The following is a 22,205-nucleotide window of genomic DNA, read 5'->3' on the forward strand; positions in this document are numbered from 1 at the left end:
ATTATTTACTATATGTATATTAGAAGCAATAGATAAAGTGAAAGTTGTGCTGTCAAAAGCCAGACCTGAAAACAACGAAGAAGGCCATATCTGGGGAAACTGAAAGGCTACACGTGTACGTAAAGACACTGTGTAGTGTTCTTATTATTACTTTGTCTTTCTTCCTTGTTGCCTAGGACATGCACCTTCCATTATGTTCTTCAGTAGAACATTGCTGGTTTAGAATGTTATCTCTTGAACTTAATGTCAGTTGAATCTGCTTACTGAAGAATGAGGTCTCTTGTTAAGAAGATAAAATAAAGACCTGCAATCAAGTATACAGCCTTGTGTTCACTTGCCTTTCAACCCCTCACTTTATTTTGGCGACGATTAGACACCTACCCAGTGATCACAAGAGAGCTCAACTCAACAATTTTTTTTTATTACTCAAAATGTTTAAACTGTAAAACTCTTTACCTTCTTATCTTCAAGCAACTCAACACTGGATATCTCTGCTAACTCATTTCCTAAGAGTCAGCGATTTTTATCCAAAGTTAACTGGCGGTGCGACTGGTGTCGCGTGTAACCTCTTTCTGTGAGCCGCTTTGAGGAACTGCTGCTTCATCATGCAAACGGATCCTGGCCTTTCCCTCCTGGAGCCTCGCCTGTCGAGTGTAGTGTCGCAACCAACCCAAGTTGTTTCCCGACCTTTCACTCAGTTGCGCGCCTGTTGCTGCATCGAAGGATTTTGCTTTGCGGCCTAGCTCCTCGTCGTGAGTTGTTGCCTAGCAACCCCAGTCTCCTGACTCTGCCTGATCTTCACGTCACTTTGTTCCTGTTGCCTAGGGAACCGTGACGTTACATCTCGCCTCCCGCGATATCTCCTCACGCAGCGTGACTTCAACGTCACGTTGTGGGGCGCCATTTTGAAATCCCACTTGTAAGGTTCTTCCAGACATTATCGATCTTCTGAAGTATGGTTTTTCCACCACGCTGATCTGCACAGCACTTCGCAGGTCATCTACGTCAGTGAGGTACATTTTATTTACTACGCTGACCTGCACAGCAAGTGGCAGGTCACCTTCATTTGTGTACTTTACTTTATTTTTATTTTTTTTCTCGTGTGCAGTTTATTCACTACGCTGATCTGCACCCCACTTTGCAGGTCATCTTCGTACTTGAAGTACAATTTATTTGCCACGCTGATCTGCACAGCACGTGGCAGGTCAACTTCATTTGTGTATTTAATTCATTTGTATCGCTAAGTCCTTCTTCTCACTTAGAAACCATTTGCCACTGCCTACAAATAGTTTTGCTAGCCTGCAAATTAACAATTGTTATATTGATTTTTACGACTACGCACTGCTATAATTTATGCTATTACTGACATGCGTAGACTCATTTGAATTGACTCCTTTCACTCCACTGTGGTGGTCCACGTGTCTGCAAGTCCACATCTGCTGTCTACGCTGACCTGCATAGTTCATCTAGGTTTATGAACATGTTTTTTTCATAGAGTTACACTCTCTCTACTGTTTATAAACCACATCTAGCTCTATCAGTTATACCCTGTCAAAATTTTTGGTTTCATTTATTAGTACCCTCTTAGTGCTCATTGTTGTACTCAGTTCATCAATATGCAGAACGTCACTGCCCCTCCCTTCTTTCTTCCTGCTCCTAGGGAACCCACCATACCCTGGTTAAAATGGATACAAGTTTTTGCTCACTAAGCAAGGGTATGTGGGACGTCCTTAAGCGCAGAAAGAAAGACTTCCCTGTTAATGCATTGCTTGGGCTCGGAAGGCCACGAGGTTTATGAGCACCTTGCCGATTTGCCTGATGGTGAAGGTGACTCACTCAAGGAGTATGAATTGTGTATTAAAAAGATCAATTTGCACTACCTTCCAAAGATGAGCATGGTTTTAGAACGATTTCACTTTGGGAGGATAGTGCAACGGTAGGGTGAAACTGCTGAACAGTATGTTAAAGTTCTACGCAAACTTGCTTCAACTTGCTCGTTTGCTGGAAGTTTAGATGAGAGACTTAGGGATCAGCTCACGTTAGGTTCTTCCGTAGACAAAGTTAAAGATAGCCTATGGCAAAAAGACAACCCTTCACTTCAAGATGTAATCACTACCTTGAAAATGCACGAGCATTCCAATGCGTGTGCAGAAACTATTCACAAGAACAAGCCAACGGAGAGGCAAGATTATGAATTGATATGAGAGAACTCAATAACGCAGTAGTAGTCGATCGCTATCCTCTCGCCAACATAGCAGAAATGTTGTCATCATTGAATGGTGCCACCCACTTTTCAACACTAGATTTGTCATCGGCCTATCATCAGGTCAGACTTCATCCCCTTGTCAAGAATTGACAGCTTTTAACACGCCATTCGGCACGTACAAATTTCTCAGGATGCCTTTCGGTTTAATTTCAGCCGCCTCGGTATTCCAAAGGGTAATGGAAAACATTCTAGTTGGTATTGATGGTGTCAAAGTCTACCAAGACGATGTCCTTGTTCATGGTGTGACTCAACAAGAACATGATGTGAGAATAAATAAAGGCTTGTCCAAGTTGCAGGAACCAGGTCTCACTCTCAGGTTGGACAAGTGTAAGTTTGACGTAAAAGAGATTGAGTATCTTGGGCATTTGATTTCTGAATCAGGTATCAAACCTAAACCTTCCTTAGTAGAGGCCATCACCGATTGCAAGTATCCTGAGAATAAAGATGAAATCATTACATTTTTAGGGATGGCAGATTTTTACAATAAATTTGTCCCTGGGTTTGCTCAAAAAACAGAAAACATCAGGGCCTTATTAAGAAAGGGATGTGAGTTCATTCGGGACAAATCTTGCTGTGTAGAATTTGACTTGATCAAAGATGGTTTAAATAATGCACAAAATCTTTCAAGTTTTGATCCTGCTAAGGAATCTTACATTATGACAGACGCCAGTAGTAAAAGACTTGACGCTGTGCTTTTACAAATTGGTGAAAAAGATGATAATACTATTTTATTCATCTCAAGTCCACTTAGAGGAGCGGAGTGTAACTACTCGGTGGTTGAAAGAGAAGCTTTAGCTGTCTATTGGGCTGCTCAGAAGCTTAAGAAATTCTTGTGGGGTAAGCGCTTTACCGTGGTCTCTGACCATAAACCTTTAAAAGAAGTGTTTGAGAAGAAAGGCATTGATTGTGTCTCCCACAGAATAAAAAATGGGTAGTCTCATTGCAAGACTTTGAGTTTCAGGTTTCGGATTTGCCAGGCACTAACAACATTCTTGCAGATTGTTTATCTAGACTTAGTGGTGTGGCAGCTTCTGATGCTAGTGAAGATGTCTTGTTTATTGGCGAAGACTCTTCTGAAGATTTGAAAATTTGTTTGGTAACCGAGGGTGTGGTCACGGAGGAAGAATGGATTGCAAGTCTGAAAGACGATGCTGTTTTGCAACGGGTTGTCTGTTTTGTGCGTGATGGCTGGGGTGAGAAACGCGAGTGTGATGAAGAAACCAGAGGATTCTGGTGTGTTAAAGAAGAATCGTCTGTTTACAAGGAACTACTTATCAGAGGAAGTAGACTTGTTCCTCTTTTGGCTTTGCTTCATAAGCTGATTGAAAACACACACACTAGTCACATGGGCATCGCTAAAACAAAAGAAAGAATTAGAGAAGCCTATTGGTGGCCTGCAATGGACACTCAGATTGAAAGGTCTGTGCGTTGTTGTCCTCAATGTTCTAAGATACTTAAGCGTAGAACTCAGTCCATGGTAGTCAGGAGACAAGCTACTGGTCCTTGGGGAGATATTGTTCTCGATATCCTGGGTCCAGTAAAAGTCAAGACTCAGGATCACTATGTTCTAGTTTGTGTTGATATGTTCTACAGGTGGCCCATCATAAAAATAGTCAATTGTGTGGATTCTTCTTCAGTAATTAATTTCCTTGACGATCTCTTTGCAAAAGAAGGCTTGCCAAGTTCAATCTTGACAGACAATGGGTTACAATTTACCTCTTGTGTGGTAGAACAATTTTTAGGTGAGAGAGGTATTACACATAAGCAAGCAGCTCTATATCACCGAGAATGCAATGGGGTAGTTGAAAGGTGTGTCAGAGTTCTCAAAGAAAGTATGCAACTAGCCCTTGTGTCTAGCTGTAATTGGGAAGAAGCAGTCAAGAAGAAAGTATGCGAATACAGGTTCACACCTCATTCCTTAACGGTTGTTACGCCTTTTACCTTGTTTAAAGGAAGGGTGGCTAGCACGCACCTGAAACCTCTTTGGGTTACTTCAAAAGGGATGGAAGTAGGTGGAGTGGTTGAAAGTACGGTTGGTTGAAAAGATCGTGAGTTGAAGAAAATGGAAAAGAGGAAAATTGTCTTTGATGCAAGAAAAGCTGTGAAGAGAACTGTGGTCAAAATTGGTGACTGGGTCAGAATTAAACTCCCCCGAAAGAAGAGTTGGCATCTCAAAGTTCAGCCAACCAATTAAAGTCATCAAACTTTGGGGAATGCAGTCAGAACACAGGATCATAAAGTGTGGAACCTCAATAGACTTGCCAAATGTTCCGAAGAGGATTCCTCTCGGGCCTCTGCTGTTCCTCACAGTCTGATGTGGGAAGACCGTGCAGGCTGAGGAGAGTTCCTCTTCGTCTTCAAGATTGTGTATAGTGTGTTTGTTTTATTAAACTTGTTTTCTTGTTCAACTTACTTTTCTCTTCTGTTCTGATTATGAAAAGAGGGAGGTGATGTAGTGTTCTTATTAGTCTTTCTTCCTTGTTACCTAGGACATGCACCTTCCATTATGTTCTTCGGCAGAACATTGCTGGTTTAGAATGTTATCTCTTGAACTTAATGTCAGTTGAATCTGCTTACTGAAGGATGAGGTCTCTTGTTAAGAAGATACACTAAAGACCTGAAATCAAGTCTACAGCCTTCTGTGTTCACTTGCCCTTCAACCCCTCACTTCACACTGATGTTGCGTCCTTGTAAAGATAATACTCCATTTGTTATCTTCCAGAAGGGGTGGCACATACCCTGCTGGGAAGGGTTCCCATGTGTAATACTTGGACCCATTAATTATTCTGGGATTAATTTTAAGGGATTAATCACATGATAATGAATTATAAGTCTCTATCAGTCCTGACAAGGTTGAAAAAACATCTTGCCGAGGCTGCCAACAGGATCTTGTGGAGGCTTCACATCTCCTTCCCTGGGTGCATCCGCTACAGACCCATTCTCTACAGGAGCATCCAGCTCGTCTTTTGCTCACTGTGAAATATCGGCTTCCGCATGACTATGTGAGGACTGCTGACTGCGTGCGTGCGCCGTCCGTGCGTGGGCAGGCCAACCCTCACAGGTTTTTTACCTTTGATACTTGCACAAGTGCCACTTTTGCCTACGTAATCGTTTGTTCTTGTGCTTGAGTGTGTAACATATATTGCAGTATTATACCACAAATTATACTCTATTTTCTCTTGTAGCCTGCACACTTGTCACTTTTCCCTCCTGTGCACTTTTTACTACCTCATGTATTTTTGGTAGCCCACATTTTTACTACCTCATGTATTTTGTTTGCTCACAAGTGTCAATTACCTTGTCTACCTCATGTATTTTTTGTTTCTCACAATTTTTACTACCTCATGTATTCTTGGTTGCTCACAATTATCACTTTACCGTATGTAACGTAACGAATGCCTCTGCAATCTGTTGCTCGTGTAACGTTCTCAGTTTGTATCTTTTCTGTTCCTATTGTGAAGCGCTCTGACACCTTCGGGTAAAGTCCGCGCTATATAAAATTGCATAAATAAATAAATAAATAAATAAAAAACCCTGCGTTTTTCCATACACAGTCAAATTCAATCGTTTTCAGAGGATGATTATTTTCATTTTACCCTGTAGGTGGCAGTGTTACTCCATCTACACACTTTTTTTTACTTAAGCCCCCTCACACTTGCATTAACCCTGTTTAATGTGTTCCACATGTTCTTTACCTTGGCCGTGTGTATCAGGGGCGTAACACAGGCCCCTGCAGGCCCCGCAGTGCGGGGGGGCCTCACGCTCCAGGGGGCCCCTCACTCCCAGCAGAGGAAGACTGCTGCAAGCAAGGCAGCACGCCTAAATTAAACAGTGCACACAACCCACGGAACGGTGAAAGCCTCTTTAAATTACAGGGAAGTAATAAGACAGGCCCCCGCCGGGGCCCCCACGCTCCAGCCAGGGCCCCCTCACGGGGCCCCATGCTCCAGAGGCCCCCTCAAGGGGCCCCCATGCTCCAGAGGCCCCCTCACTAATCTTAGCAGCAGAGGCAGAGGCAAGCAAGCCTATAAACGGTGCGCACACACCACGGCCGGTGACGTGCCTCGGCCTCTATTTTAAAAATTAATTATGGGGCCATGTGCTCGCCCTGCCGGCCTGCCTGAGCCTTTTTTAATTAATTAATATTTGGTGCGCACTGCGAAGTACAGCTCTCTTGTTTTCATATGGAATGGAATGGGATGCGTGCATGCATTATCATGGGCTGGGCAGTGGGCGGGCAGATGGGCCGGTATTTAATGCCGAAAGTAATATAAGCCAGGCCCTGTTCTGCCCAGAGGACGGAGTCGGTGAAGATACACTTGCCGCAATTTAGGAGTATAATACAGGCCCCGGGCCTGGTTCTGCCAGGCGCTGCGCAGTGGAGACCGTGACGAGGACTGCCAGCCCCAGTTTCAGTTTGTGAGTGAGAGCGAGGTCGGTCGGTCACTGTGGTTACTGACATTATAAAAACATAAGATTACATAATGAGCTGCAGTAATCTCACTTAAATGTTTTCATCTGCCCATATGCATGTGTATATAACCTTATAAATCGAGCCTTTCTCATCCTTACAAGCACATAACTGTCTTGCCGACTCGGGGAGCTTTGCCTGTTGTAACTACATGTGCTGATTTCAGAACTACCAGAAAACTGTAGGGTTTTGTTGACGTTTTTCGGCATTATAAACACGGTTGCCGGTGCACGAGTATTAAGTACTTAAGTCTGTATTTTAAACACATGATCAGACGTTGTTACATTGCCAAACGTGCATTCGCCCCGCAGCTTTACAACTGGGGGCGACTGGCTGTCAGGATTACGCACTTTAGGACCCAGGGGTGTGGACCTTCACCTAAGCTTTTGCGAGGAGACAGGACTTGACTGCTACCGGGCTCAGGTTTACTGTTCACAGCGTTCGTAATGGACTGCAATGGTAACCTTTAACACAGCACAGGAAGATGAGTACTGGCGCTTGTGCACTGTCATCACATCACATCTTGTACATATGTACTACGCAGCCTTAAGCGCTCAGCTTCCTGGGGAACTTTCTCCTGCTTTCACCCCACCCTTCCTAAATTCATCACATAATGCAGTGGATGCAGTTTGCATACTGTCGAGAGGCAGGCTGCAATAATTAAAAAAGTTAATCACAACAGTTGGTTGTCACGTGACAATTATCATGATTCAAATGTTTGATTAATTGCAGCCACGCGACAGTGCGCAAGCTGCAACCACCATCGTTGCTCTCACAAACTGCACCCCCACCGCCGCGAATTGGAATTGCAGAAGAAGTAAAATATAGCTGCAAGCCAGAACTGGAATGGCAGGCAGCCGGCCTGGCCAGCCCACCCCGCGGTAATTGTAAGAACATTCACTGAATGACTCACACAGTAGGTCATGACTTGTGTGTGAACCTTTCATGCTCCTAGGAGAGGACCCGCCGCTCAGCTCTTGCAGTGAAAGGCCTGGTGTCTCTGCCATGACTTAGGCCTGAATAGAAGTGAAAGGCTACGCATCCCAGAGACAATTGAGACCTAGTGATAAAAGGTCATGAATGAATGAACACCTCTACTAATCTAGCTCTACATTTAAAAGGCATCACAACTAGGTAGTAATCCAGCATTACTAGTTAAAGGTTCTTCCTCACTAATAACCCACCCTTGAAGGTGATTTACCATCTATCCGCATGATGAGTTAGCCGTATAAGTAAAAGGTCCTGTATTCATGTGAATGTAATTGTAATTTAAAAGGTTATTTATTCATCCAATGGCTCCATATTGCCACATTATTCCATTAAGAGGATCAAAAGTTAATATTCTCAACTATTTTCGGAGTTGTTAGGGACACACAAGGGCAGCCTCATCACCAGGCACACTATTACTGGGTAATAGTGCACTTTAGAAATATATAAATCGCTCAAATTATCCAGTCATGAAGGCTACCAATATGCTTGGCTGGATTCACGAGATAGCCACCATTGGAAGTAAAAGTATATGAGTTTGAGTTTGAGTTTAAAAATTCTTATATAGCGCTCTTACACCAGCGGTTTCATGGCGCTGTAACTGGCAGATCTCCACAATAGACAAAGAAGGGAGGTCGGGTAACAGAGGGTTAGATGAAAATTTTGCTAAAGAAGTAGGCTTTAAGTTTCTTTCGAAACTGGGAATATGGGGTTAAAGATCTGAGATCAAGGGGTAATGAGTTCCAAAGGGTTGGGGCAAGGGTCGCAAATTTTGAGCCCCCCCACTTTTTCCGGCGAAACCGGGGAACTATCAGGAGGGATTGAGAAGAAGATCGGAGCTCCCTAGTTGGCAAGTAGGGGATAATCTCCGAAGAAATAAATGCAGGGGCCGTACCCAATCGAGCCTGGTAAGTGATAGATGCAAGCTTGAATTGGATACGTTCCCGAACCGGAAGCCAATGTAAAAGTTTCAGAAGGGGGGTGACATGTGAGGATTTAGGAAGGTTAAAGACCAGCCGCGCCGCCTGGTTTTGGATCATCTGCAACCGCCTAAGACTATATGCAGGTATACCTGCATATAGGGCGTTGCCATAATCCAGGCGGGAGATGACCATCGCAAGGACGATCAACTTCAAGGCCTCAAAGGTGAAAAATCGAGAGACCTTGCGGATGGTACGAAGAGACAGAAAAGAAGAAGAAACCACAGAACTAACCTGGGAGTGAAGGGTAAGGTGAGAGTTGAGTTTGATACCCAGGGTTTTGACCGAAGTAGAGGGGACCGGAGAGGGACCAAGGGAAGGGGGCCAAAAAAGTGAAGACCAGGGACTGGAGCAACCACCTGTCAACACCAACTCGGTCTTATCAGGGTTGAGTTTCAGGTGGTTGAAATCCATCCAGTCCCTGATGAAAATCATAGTAGACTGGAAATTAGAGATAGAGGCAGAAGAAGAGGACAGATTGAAGACAAGTTGAAGGTCATCCGCATAGTTGTATACGGAGACCTCCATTTGTTGTAAAGAAAAAATGAGGGGAGAAATGTAAAGATTAAACAGAAGAGGTGAAAGGGAGGAGCCTTGGGGGACCCCGCACAGGACCTTCCGAAAGTCCGCAGTGAAGTCACCCAGGCGAACTGCCTGGGTGCGGTCCCTCAGGAAGGAGGACAACCAAACCAGGGCCGTACCCCCGATCCCCGCCGCCGCGACACGGGAGAGTAAGATGGTATGATCCACCGTGTCGAAGGCGGCAGAGAGATCAAGGAGGACCAGTGCTTGGAATTGATTGGTGTCCCTCCCCTCCCTATGCATTTTCGGCTGATAAAATGGTCATACGGGCTAATACATTCACTGTCAGTGTAGGACCTTCAAATCAAAACTTTGAATCCCGGCGACTCTGCTGAGTCGCCTATATTCTGATGGCAATAAAAGTATTAATCACGGAGCTCTGCAATAGTAATCCACCATGTTGTAAGAGCTTAGAGATGGTTTAATTCATTGTGTGTGCCATAGGTGAAAGCTACTGAATCCCTGTGCCAGCCCACTATGTAATGTAATGTAATGATGATACTTGTAAAGCGCACTGTTACCCCATCTCGGGGTGTCCTGGCGCTGAAGACCGCTGGGGAACCCGTCCTGGCTTTCCCTGTGAGATGGTCCCTTCTGGGTATCTCCAATGTGAAACCAGGCATCCCCGGCGTCTGTGGGGGGCCGTTGTAGAGATGAGGCAAGCTTAATGCCCAGAGTTGCCTAGTGTGATCCCTGGTTAGAGTAGGCACCAAGGCGAGAATTATCGAGTCCGTTGACCCTGGTCCACTACCCTGCCGCGTCGGGAATCGAACCCTGGTCCCAGGCCGTTCTCTGCTTCCGGGTCTGCCACCTCTAACCCGTGAGCCACACCACTCCTACTAGGTGTGAAAGTTACTATATCCCCTAGATAACCCATCCCTTTGATGGTTCAGTAACAGAAGCAAACGGGTCCTAATCCCCACTGTTTTTTGCTTTTGTAGTGAACAGTTCTTAATCCTATGAACTACCCATGGGCGTCAGAGGCTCTGAATCTCTAGCGATAATCCTGACCTAGGCGTGAAAGGCCTGTATCCTTGTTCTAATTCAGTCACAACTGCAAAGATCATAGATGAAAATATGTAAAGGATGTTCACCCAAGGGAATCCATACCGTCATGGTGCAAGGCTCTGTGTCCTTACGGTAAACTAGCCTCAGATGAAAGACCTTGTATGGTGGTCGTAACTGAGCCATAGGAGGGGAAGTCTCTGTAGTTCTATGAAAATGAAAAATGTACATTACAGGGTGTAGCACATTATATCCTGGATGCAACACACGTCCTATAAGAGAAATAATGCATCCTGGTTTGGTTTTCATGGGCTATGCAGAGCTAGAGGTGAAGGGCTCTATCTCACTGGCTGGGGAAAGGGTTACACTCCTGGAATGCCTGCACATTTGCTCATTCTTCTGACGCACGTACAATGAACAACAACCTCTTGGGTAACAGCCTGCATCCAGTCCCTAGAGGTAAACCAGAACGTAGGCTGTGCTGTAGGTGAATATATGTGCAACTGAGCCAATCCAGCCATATAACAAAAAGCACAACAACCCTAAATCGGTGTAGAGCTAGGGGTCAAGTGACTCTTGGCACCAGCCATATGGTGATTCCCATGAGGAACTCTGCCCTAGTGGTGGGTACACTGGTGATTACACAATACTTTACATGCGTAGAGCTTTTAAGAATGTGTGTTTAAAGTTTAGTAACTGTTTCCTAATGAGGCCTCAGAGGCTGGGGTCTAGATTAGCTTTTTATGGTGGGCCCGAGGGACACTTATATTAAATAAATGGTTGTATCCATATAGTCTGCTGTGGCTAAGACAGACTCAGCTCTTTATTTATCTTGTAAAAGTGACAAGCAGTAAAACAGTAGTAAGGCTGGTCTAGATAGGACTTTCTCAGGCTAAGTTACACTGATGTAGGCCACTCAGTGGGTTTCCTTTCTTTTATTTATTTCAATTTTAATTATACAGCCCCCTCGTCCTAATAAAAACTTTAGTTTGAATAATTTGTGCCGTGACTCATTTCTTCCTTACTGAAGTGAGCAACTCAAGATGAATACATTCAGACTGAATATTGTCAGACTGAAAAGGAAAGACCGTATTTAGAATTCGCAATCAATGTTACAATAGCTTAAATACTCTTATCACACATGCAAGCACAGTAACTCCACTGAGCCATAAGCCAGATGGAATAAGTTGATCCCACCCTGAGCCAATGCCCAAGTAAGGTCAGTACTGTAATGAGCCTCAAACTAATAATACCTTTAAGCCACATCGAGACTAGACCTAGTAACTTCATGCTTCCCTGAGCATGGGTGCAGCAATCTCAGGCTCTGAGAAGAGGCCACACATTGCAGAATAAAATAAAGCCCATAAACAATGCCCCGAATGGGTCCAAGTCTGTAATATATATATTTTCTAAAGAACACTGAATTTGACTATCTCCTTCTTAAAAAGATGATACTGCATACAATGTGTGTTTGGAAGGCAGTATTCATGTTCTTCTTAAAATACTGTACAATACTGTAGCTGTTTTGGTTAAGTCAGCAACACAAGACAGTTAATGACACTGGATCATATTGACTACTGGTACCAGTATTAAAGAAGGGCTTATCCACTGGAAATGTGGCAATGGGGTCTACAAATGAGCTCAAAGGTGAAAAGATTGAGGTACTGTCGCGTCTGAGTAGTACACTCAGTCTTTGGAATGTCACTCATAATTACACTGAAATTATGAAAATGTCACACATGGCAATCAAACCTTGGCAGCTATGCCCACAGCAGCCCCCGTGTTCCAGCCTCCAGGGGCCCCATCAGCGCTGTAGCGCACACAGTCAGCACTACACTCTCTTGCCGGCGTTGGCTGCACCAGTGAGTTGCATCATAACAGTCCTGCCTCATAAATTAAACGGTGGGTGCAGGTGACCAGCTTCCAGGCCCAGCAGCAAGGGGGTTGAAGGCAACTAGGCCAGAGCACATTTGCAAATTTACATACTTTGGTAAACTGGTTACTGAGGCTTAGCTTTCTTTTTAGTTCCAGTACCCCCTGGGCCCCCACTCCGCCTATGCCTTACATTTGAAATTTACATTTACTGCTGAAGTGTGAGAATGCATTTCATGAAAAGGAATATATAGTAAGGTTGCCAAAAGGAAAATGCCAGCAATGTGTTTAAAGAGGCTGGAAAGACCTCTTGACACTAAATAAAGTTGTAAATAAAGTATGTGTTTATTTGTAATGTGACATTTCTGTCTTTGTCCTTATTCTCGCCCATCCCTTTCATGCTCACCATGCACTCACAGCATTCACAATGCACTCACACTGATCACCATGTCCGCCTGGGAGGGGGGCCCCCTCCATGTGCTTTGCAGGGGGGCCCCCTCAAGTTTCGTTACGCCACTGGTGTGTATTTACTATTCCTTCGGTCACTGTGAATTCTCTTTTTTTGCCTCCCAATGTGTTCTGTTATTACGAATTAATGACCTCAAGATATTTGTATCCCGAGGAAATCAAACCGTTAACAAGTCACCCTGCGAAAAGATAAATTGGTATCTTCCTTAAGGGACGTGCTCCTCTGCCACAGGTAAGGCCTCGGATTGCTGACTGGTGAGTTATGAGATATGTAGTGTCCTCCTACAGCCAGGAGCTAGGATTCTTGACTCTTAAGGACTGGTTATCTTTCATGAGATAAGTAGTGTAACAGCCGATGAGTCCTGGGCAGTTCGTTTTGCCTTCATTCTCTATTGATCCTCAAGTTGCATGGGCTGGAGACATGGTCTCCACCCAGAGTTAACCCTCAGAAGGCAAGTAATAGCTTGAGTGATTTCTCCTAAAAGTGACGTGATGTACACCTAAAAGCAGCAGCCACCTCCTTATAATGTTCTAGCATAATTCTACAGGGTGCTGTGAAGATGCTGCTGCCTACAGTGAGCCAGGGAAGCCAAGGAGATGAGGACTTATGTTATACCTGTACTGGCAACTCCAGGAAATAGCATTTGACGGCCCTGCCCTCATGCTGCCTATATACAGTGTGGAGGATCCATGCACCCAAGGGCATACTCACCCAGACCACGCAAACTTCGCAAGTCCTAACCAGGGATTGTCGTTGGAAGCCACAGATTTTGGAATCACTATCACCTCGCGTCCTCCTTCATAGCATTTCTTTGAAAAGAGAAAGAGAAAATGCAGAAGGAGGATTACAATAGCCTGTACAAAATGTTTACTAATAAATGGCATCTTGTTCCTAATGGGATTTTTTCTAGTCATGTAAAGAGGAAGGGGTTTTGCTCAAACTGAAAGAAAAAAAAGATTTATGTTTAAAAGTACACTGCTGTTCTCTTTCCAAATGTCTCTTGAAGAACTCAACCCATCATCAGCCTTTCAACATATGGTGGTATGTATTCAGGCTAGAATCAAGGCTGTGATTCTCAGTGCAGTTTCAAAATGTAACACTACATGTGCTAGTATGTATTTACGCAACACTACTGTCGTGTCTGGGACAATTTAACTCAACCGAAGAGCACCTTCCAAGAGCCCACCGAACACCAGCGACTATTCCTTATCTGCCCTCAACCTTATTTTTAGGCCGAGCCTGTAACAGCGAGCATGTGCTGTTCTGGCAAAGACTTTATGTAAGGGCTTTTGAAATCTCACCACACGCTCGTGCTTTTGGTTTTGTTTTCGTCTCAAGCTATTGGGCTTTGCGTGCGTCTTTCTAAGAAAGACTTGTAATAAACTCCAGGAGTATGACCCATAGACCACGTTGGGATCAGGGTAGGTAATCAAGCTAAAAAAACAATATCCCAACTGGTATTATTGTCTAGACAGTTAAACATAAATGCAGAAAGCATTGCGAGAACAGAAATAAGGAGACTCAAACTGTTTTAGAACGTGCACATGGCATCGTATATTAGGGAACAAAATGATAATAACAGTAGAATGCTTTCTGCATGCATGTTTAACTGTCTAGACAATAATACCAGTTGGGATATTGTTTTTTAGCTTTTTAAGTAAGAGAGCACGCAATTGGTCAAAGGCGGGTGCATGTCCCGCCTTTGCTCCGCCCACGGCCTATTGCTTGCGGTTACCCGCACAGGCCAAATCTGTTTTCAATTATCGTGTCCAGACACAGGCGCGATAATTGAAAACACATCGCTCACTGTGGCGCGCTCGCACGCACCACTCGCGGGCTTAGGTCTTGAGTGTGGAGACCGCGGACCCAAGGCATCTCAACACCTCTCTCTTTAATACAGAACACACGGGCAGTGCTCGGTTACATAATAAATTCCCTTTAACAAAAAACTGCACCAACAAGTGTGCTCCACTAGAACAGATGCAGCCGCCAATGGGCGGATTAGTGCTGCTTTGTGTCATTTTACGAGCAGTCGTGTAGCACCTTTCTGCTGTTTGCACGCTTGCAGCGCTCCAGCATTCTGACTACAGAACTGGCGGTCAGAGTATCACAGAGTATAGTATGTGTGTGGAGCGATGTGTTGAGTGAAGTGCGGCGTGGCGGCTCATTGTTTTAAATGAACACCCATGTCTAAGCCGAGTTTGAGGTGTGTGTTTGTGCCAGGGCGAAAGAGTCATCGGACACTAAAGGGCATATCGACTCGTGCCAGGGGGGAGGTTGGCCCAATGCCCACCCCGGTTGGTTTGGGTTGTGTACCTGAAAAAAATGTATTGGCATCGGAAGGCGCAAAGGCTCTGCTGTGGGGCAAACGTGTCACACCTACAGCGCACACACTCCAGACAACTTTAGTAGCAAGCGCATTAACCCACCGCGCTATATCAGCAACAAGTGCAACGTGAGCCACTCGCTCGCCTGTGCAGATGGGGGGCCGGTTTCAGTTGTAACCCTGAACCCCAACCTTGTGCGAACTTGGATGACCCATGGTCTCCTAGCTCTCCAGTTTCCTAATCTTTCCCAAATTAACTGGATGTGCTTAGAAGCGGGCTCAACGCAACACTGCGCTTTATATTTTAAAAACTGGAATATACATAGACACTGGCCCACAAGACTGCCTCGTCCTCGCTGTGAGCACAAGTAGTGAATCACTTTACAAGCAGAGATTGTCAGGAACTATATTAACGGGTCGATAAGAGCACTTCAGCGAGCCTGTATGGGATGCAATTATGTGCTCCAGACAAGAGCCACAAACCGAGAAAGAGAGGCTAAAAATCCCTGAATCTAGTACACACACCACTCTGCAACTGTAAACGCACTGTACAACTCACTTCCACAGTATAAGCGCCAACCAAAGCAATGACAATCAGAGGCTGCACGTGGGCGAGGTCTAGCACTGAAAAGGTGGAGTCTGGAACCCAACTAGGGTTCAGATCTTAGCTCCCTCTCACTGTGCGATCTTGGGCAGACCGTTCATCTCCCTGCGCCCATGGCTCCTTAGGTGGCAGCACTGGAACGGTTCAGTAATGTATTTAACGACCTACTGATCACCTCCTTAAAACGAAAACTGAGGTTTACCTAACATTTGTACACAGACTAATATGCAGAGGGCATTGCTCTAGCAGCTGACCTAGTGCTGTGTGTGGTCTGTGCTACTTTAGTCCCTCTCACACTCTTGTTGATGACACCTGCTCCCTGTCTCATGACAGCTGTGCGTGTCCTCGCGCTCCGAGCAGGTATCCTGCACTCAGCCTTCAATCGTTCAGCGTCTTCCTAGGAGCCAACTGCCATCGTATTGTCAAAGTAGGAGTCAAATGTCTTTGAGTGCAATCCGGGAGACAGAGGTGGGTGAGGGTGGGGGTGGGGGTGCGGGTGTAGCAGAGTGTACCTAGCTAACGTATTCAGCACTGACACTATTTGCTAACCCTAGCTTCACTCACATACCACGCATTTAGCTCCACCCTACACATATTTTAATAAGTACACAGCACTGCAATTTTATGCATAACTTGTTTACACATGTGACTGACAAGTCATTGCAGGCTTATACTGCCGCTTTAATGTTTCCTATTTTTGAATGACTCGGTGCAAATGTATCGGTTGACGCTTTCCTAAATACTTATAAGGTCCCAAATGCGAGACCTATTGGCTATGCCAATGCTTGCTATATATTCCTATACCTTTAATGGGAATAGAAGTCTCACTGCTGAAAACAGACAAAATAATTATTAATTTATGAAAGAGCGGCCTAGTTCTGATGCCTCTAGAACCCCATTAGCATGCCATGCAGTCAGTTTCGACCTTCTATGAGACAAAGGCTCTTAAATCTGTAACCTCTCCTGCTCTTCGTACCGTCCCAAAGGACTGCCATTGAAAATACACTCACAGTTTTTTTCTTCCGAGCTTTCTCTTATCTCCCTGAAGTAACTATTTCTGCTAATGTCTAATCCTATTTGTAGTTCTCTGCCCGGCCCTTGTCTGTACAGTTGTTCAAAGCATTGTCCTTTGCGGTCCCTCCCCTTGTTTTAGAGAAGTCAACCATTCCCCATCACTACTGGTGCAAGTCGCCCTGGTCTTATGCTGGCCGCACAGGTTAGGGACACTGATGGCATGGGGGACATCAGTGCTTAATTTTCCTGGCCAGTGGGGCTAGGGTACTGGCCCTGTTAGGGTTAAGACAATTCGAAATCCAGAATTGAATTCGGATTCTGATCTCTCTTTGGCCAAAAAATGTCAATGTGTCTGTCTGAACCTGCTTCTTTCACTTAAAAACCCTCCTCTGAAGCTGGACACCAGTAGGGCCTAGATTAGTTAATAGGGATATGGTACGTTCAAGGCTGGTTTTAACCAGTGATGTCTCAGACTGGACTGTTCCCAGCAATAGACCTCCTTCAAGAACATGGAAGCTCTGAGGTTCAAAAAGGTAGTGATGGGCCTATGCTAGAGCTAGTGTTCTCACACAAAGTGCATGATTGTAAAACCTCATTCCAATCACAGATCTGACAGCTCCATTCTCCTCTTCTACCTGAAACACAGCCCATTCCCTGGAAAATAAATGACCTGCCGCGCATCTTCAGCACTCCAGAACAGTCCGCATAGAAGAGTTTACAGCAACGAAAACTACTGTGAAAGTCAAACCTTTAGAACCCAGCAGAACGACCAGTATGGGAACATATCTAGTGCGCTTGAAACGTCGGCTCAACCCAAAACAAGAACACCGAAGCTCGACATCAAATGGATCAAACGGGAACTATGCGCCTTTAAATGCACTAGCTAGATTCTGAGAAGAAGTCAATTATTATAGAGAACAATTCTATTGTTAAAGACATAGGTAAGGCAACTAGAATCCCATCAAAAGGGTCAACTTCGCAGAACACCTTTTAGAGGCTTCGAACCAAACAGGCAGCTATTTAACAATTGCCAAACACTATCTAATTCCAACACCTTAAAGAACAATGCCTATTCATCTTAACAACTCTGCTAGAACGACTGGAGGTTTTCAATTCCTTCTAGAACACACCTGCTACATCTTATCACCCAATGCTTCAATCCACTGCCACTAGATTCAGAGCCTTCACAGGGAGGTGCTGATAGAAGCCCACAGGAGAAAAGCATCAAATCTATCCGTCGAACATTACCCAGCCATATGTATTAAATAATTTTGTCCCTCACACTTATGCCTAACGCAAAAATGATAAACGGGTCCCAGTTGAAAGGCGTAGGCCCGGTCCTCTCTAACATGCCGCAAGTACCACAATCCAAAGGAAAACAACCACAGGCCCAAAGACCCTAGCAAGCGGCCAATCAACCTCGAAACTAGCATACCCAAATTATGGAAAGTCAAGACATGAGGCAAATTTAGGAATACATGGAACTAAACAATCATTCCCGGGGACGCCCAACCAGGGTTCAGATCTTCAATTCGCACAGAATATGCACTGGGTAACACTAGAGAAGTGCTCATCCTCTATGGATAAAAAAAACCACAAACAGACCTAATACATTTTGGCCACTCTGCAACTTAAAACAAGGTGGACCACAGAATTCTTCTGAAAATGCATGCAAATGTGGCATGTAATTGTGAATCGTCATTGGCTATGATCCAACTACTTCTTTTGACACAGCAAAACAATAATGGATGGGTTCAGTAGTTATCCTCAAGATCGTGGTTATGGGCGTACCCATTGGATCATGTCATTATTGCTTAGTCTTCAACATCTAAATGCGCACTCTGGTGTGATTCTGCAAATAATGTCGGTTGAACATCCAAATGTTTGGTGATGACACTCAAATCAACTTCTAGCTGATAAAGAGCAGAAAACCTAGCCAACATTTCCGCATGCCTGACCTCTATGTTCACTAGCTGCAAACAAGCACTTTGTACTTATAGTCCATGCTTATGAGAAGCAAGGCTGGCAGTCTCTATTACTGCCAGCCTTGCTCATCGTAAACAAGGACTATTCGTTCAAAGTGCATGTTTATGCACAGATTGCAGGTTTTAAAAACAAATTAATAAAAGGCATTGTCATTTACAATGCCAATAGCTCAAGTTTTAATAATGCAAGACCTATTGCATTGTAAATGCTTGTTTTAGATGCAGGGGAATTGGTGGTAAATATAATTAATGGCAAAGCACTGTTGCTGTCCTCTCTAGTGACATTCTCTTAGATATCATTGGTTGTACCACTGAATATCAACATTAACAATATTGTGGTACAAGAATGTCGAGGACAGAATATAGAGGAGTAAAATATTGAATGGTCAGTGAACATAGGAAAGTATAGATTTACTATTTCTAATTCCACATCCACGTACCTTGAAGATATATGTGCGACGTAGGTACATATATGTGGAGTTAGATATAGAAAATCTAGACCTACTTACCTGTCAATTTTTTCTAATATATTATTCTCGATATTCTGTCCTACCAATGGTGTGGGGTGGATTTTCAGGGATCACCATGACCACCCGATACTGTCCTGATGTTGCAGTGATGTTGAGGATGGTGTGTCTTCTCCAGTGATGGGCTCAAGGTCTGATATAACATTCCAGGCTGGGGTTCAACACCAGTTTCTGGAATATATCATCCCCCGAACGTCAGTCAATCAAACAAAACTTCTGCAAGTTCTCGTGAGTGTGGCGGGCAGTTGGGCAGATCATGAGAGTAGTGTTTGTGGGGGCTTCTCTCAAAGACAGATAAAAGAGAGGAAATGTCCTAAAATGTATTTCTTGATTTGAACATAGTAGCTCAAGGGGGAACAGTTTAGACCGGGTGCCTTCCATAGCAAGACAAAATGGACAATAGACTTTTTGAGGGTTCACCTAAAGAACAAGCATGATCAAAGGTTAGTGAAAGTAACAAACGTTTTAAAAAACCTCCAAGTTGAAAACATTGCTCATGCAAGCCATTCACCATAACACCAGAGGACCAGATAATAATACTGTGCAGCCCAGTATTACATCAACTTTCACCTCTTAGGTCCTGATTACGGGTGTGCTGGTTTTTGGTGCAAGGGCAGCAGAGGGCTGCTAATCCTGATTCTGACTGGTATCTCCACACGAACCATCGGCGATCATGGGTTTTCTCTTCTGAAAGGGATGAACCTTATGACTCTAGAGATGCTGGGTCACTTTCTATGTGAATTTTCCCAATTCCTTGTAAAAAAAAAAAACGCTGATATTTGCCACCATCTCTGAAAAGGTGGAAAGTGGTGCTTTGTAGGCCAGTGTGCAGTGATAGGATGGGGCAGGCTTGTGTCTGTGTGGGGAGCATTGTCTGTTAAACTGTGAGAGACTGCCCTATGATTCTGTCTGCATAGCTTGATGCGTGTCACAGGGACAAATGTCTCCAGCCCCAGAATGATCAGATCCAGAGTTTGTGGCCCTGATAATCTCAGGCCTGGCGATACTTGAAATTACGGGTGGCAGATTCCCCCCAAAAGTATCACCCTGGGTAAAGTTGCACTACTCATTACCAGCACCTTAATCGGGTAGACGCTTATCAAAATGTATGGCCACCTGGTGATCTCCCAGTGGCTTTAGTGAGAAAAAATACTGATCCTGGCAAGTTAAAAAACAAGCAGTAGCCTCCATCATTAGGGTCTTTGAGTTTAATGGGGTTCAGCTCTGCTGAGAAGCGATGTCTGCTGCCGCTTTTCTGCAGTGTGTGTTGGGAGGTTCTTAAGAGCTTTTTGGGTGTGTACACCAAAGGGATTGATGTGTGTATGTCTTTAATGCATGTTGTGAGTAAGCACACAGGGGTGGATGTACATATGTCTAAATGGTGCATGTCTATATATTTAAAAGTTGAGTGTGGACAGCAGGCAGGAATGTTTGCAAGGTGGGTGTCATTTCAGGATGTTGTCTGTCTAGATGACAGAGAAGCCTCGTGCATCTCTTTCCAGTGCTCGCACTCACCTAGGGCCAGAGCGAGGATGACCTCGGCGCTCCTATGGTACCCCATGTCGAGGCTACCACTGCCTGGTCGTTCTTTGTCCTGCAGCGTCCGTTCGCTCCTGGCTCACCCCCTGCCGGAGCCCAGTTGCCCTGCCCGCCGCCTTGTGATCTGCGTGGGCTGCGCGCGCTCTGAGCTGCTGCTGGCTGGGGGCTCTGCACTTCTTGGCCAGGCGGGAGGCGGGGGGAGCCCCAGCTGTTTCATATACAGCTGTGTGTCCCGGCGACCCCGCCCAGCCCGGGGCTGAGGAACACATCAGCAGGACTGTCTTTGGTGGATCAAAATCCCAGGCTGCCATGGGAAAACCGGTGCATTTGTGGAAGGCCTTATCCCTTGCGGGGCACTATGCTGCTTGCCTGCCTGGCGTGAAACACCAAAGTGGGCAACAGGCCCAGCTGCTAATAATTAGGGGGTGTGAGTATGCCGCCGTATGGCGAGGCCCTGAAAGACAAGCGAGGAGCAATCTGCCAGTGGGGGTTCTCAGTAATACGGAGGAGAGCGTAGAAACTGGGCCAACGTGAACAAGTGAAAGTGAAAGGCACGCCATGAGCGTGCACATCGGCGTGCCCAGTGGCGGCGCATGCGGGGTTCACCGCTGTGCTGGAGGAGTGGGAGGGGGCCGCCAAAGCAACAAAAAAGCAGCCCCTGCACACCATGCTGCACACCGAGGAGCCTGCCTGCCCGAGAAGAGCTACCGGGAGGCGACCAAGGCGGGTGAGTGGACTGCGTTTATGAGCAAGTGCAATGCGTTTAACAAAATCGGGGATACTGCTGAAAAACTGGAAAAAAAATGAAATAAAGCTGCATTTAAAGCACACTTCCATTTCTAAAATGGCATTGCTCCGTGCACGCGTTCCTCACTGAAGCTAAGGCACCAGAAAGACGGCACTTTTACAAAAACATGTTTGTTAGTAAAGAACACTTCCATTTCTTGTAAATGAAGCTGTGGCGCCAGCGAGCTGCCAGTAATTTCCTTTCCTGAAAGTAGAGGCCGTAAATCTTGCTGAAAGCGCCAGCTGAACATGATTCAGAATGAAAGCAAATGTTACAAACTTAAATAAACGGCAACAGTTCACAGTCACAATGGAGCGTGTGTTCAGGCGCGCGTCCCGATCCGGCCTGCAGCCTGCGCGTGCCCATCTCCTGTCTCCCTTGAGAGCCCTTGAAAGCATAGTCGACGACTATAGGTCTCGCATTGCGACAGCGCTTCGCGCTGCATCGCAGGTGCGAGACCTAAAAAAGCTACCAGTACTTAAATGAAGTGAAAATAAAGATTCTGGTGCTGGGAGGACCACAGCCTCAGTCACACTGCCCTTCGTCTGGCCATCAGGTCCTGGATCACACTGAAATAATAGGATCTAGTGATTTTCATTATTTGAGAGCTCTTTCCCAACCCCCTAGTCATGGTAGTGATTAAGAGTGCTAACATGTTGCTCACCTTCTGCGAGAAAAATCTTCAAACTACTCCCAATCAACCACTTACTCTTCACCCTCTGAGGCGGAAGCCGGAGGTTCTTACGCTCTGTCTTTTTCTCTACACAGCCAGCAGACCTACGCTTGACTAA

General features: G+C 45.1%; 1 protein-coding gene across 4 annotated transcripts in view; it reads right to left on the reverse strand.

Annotated features, from left to right (window-relative positions):
- Nucleotides 1–22,205, reverse strand: part of LOC147690379 (zinc finger FYVE domain-containing protein 1-like) — a 152,554-nt gene that overhangs the window by 37,612 nt on the left and 92,737 nt on the right. For all 4 annotated transcript variants that reach the window (XM_086938020.1, XM_086938019.1, XM_086938018.1 and 1 more), the window contains exon 6: nucleotides 13,344–13,441. In XM_086938020.1, coding sequence (XP_086794146.1) covers nucleotides 13,344–13,441 — 98 coding nt within the window. The remainder of the gene's footprint in view (nucleotides 1–13,343; nucleotides 13,442–22,205) is intronic.

Source organism: Lissotriton vulgaris, chromosome 9, assembly GCF_964263255.1.
Source record: "Lissotriton vulgaris chromosome 9, aLisVul1.2, whole genome shotgun sequence".
In the NCBI taxonomy this organism is placed as follows: domain Eukaryota; kingdom Metazoa; phylum Chordata; class Amphibia; order Caudata; family Salamandridae; genus Lissotriton; species Lissotriton vulgaris.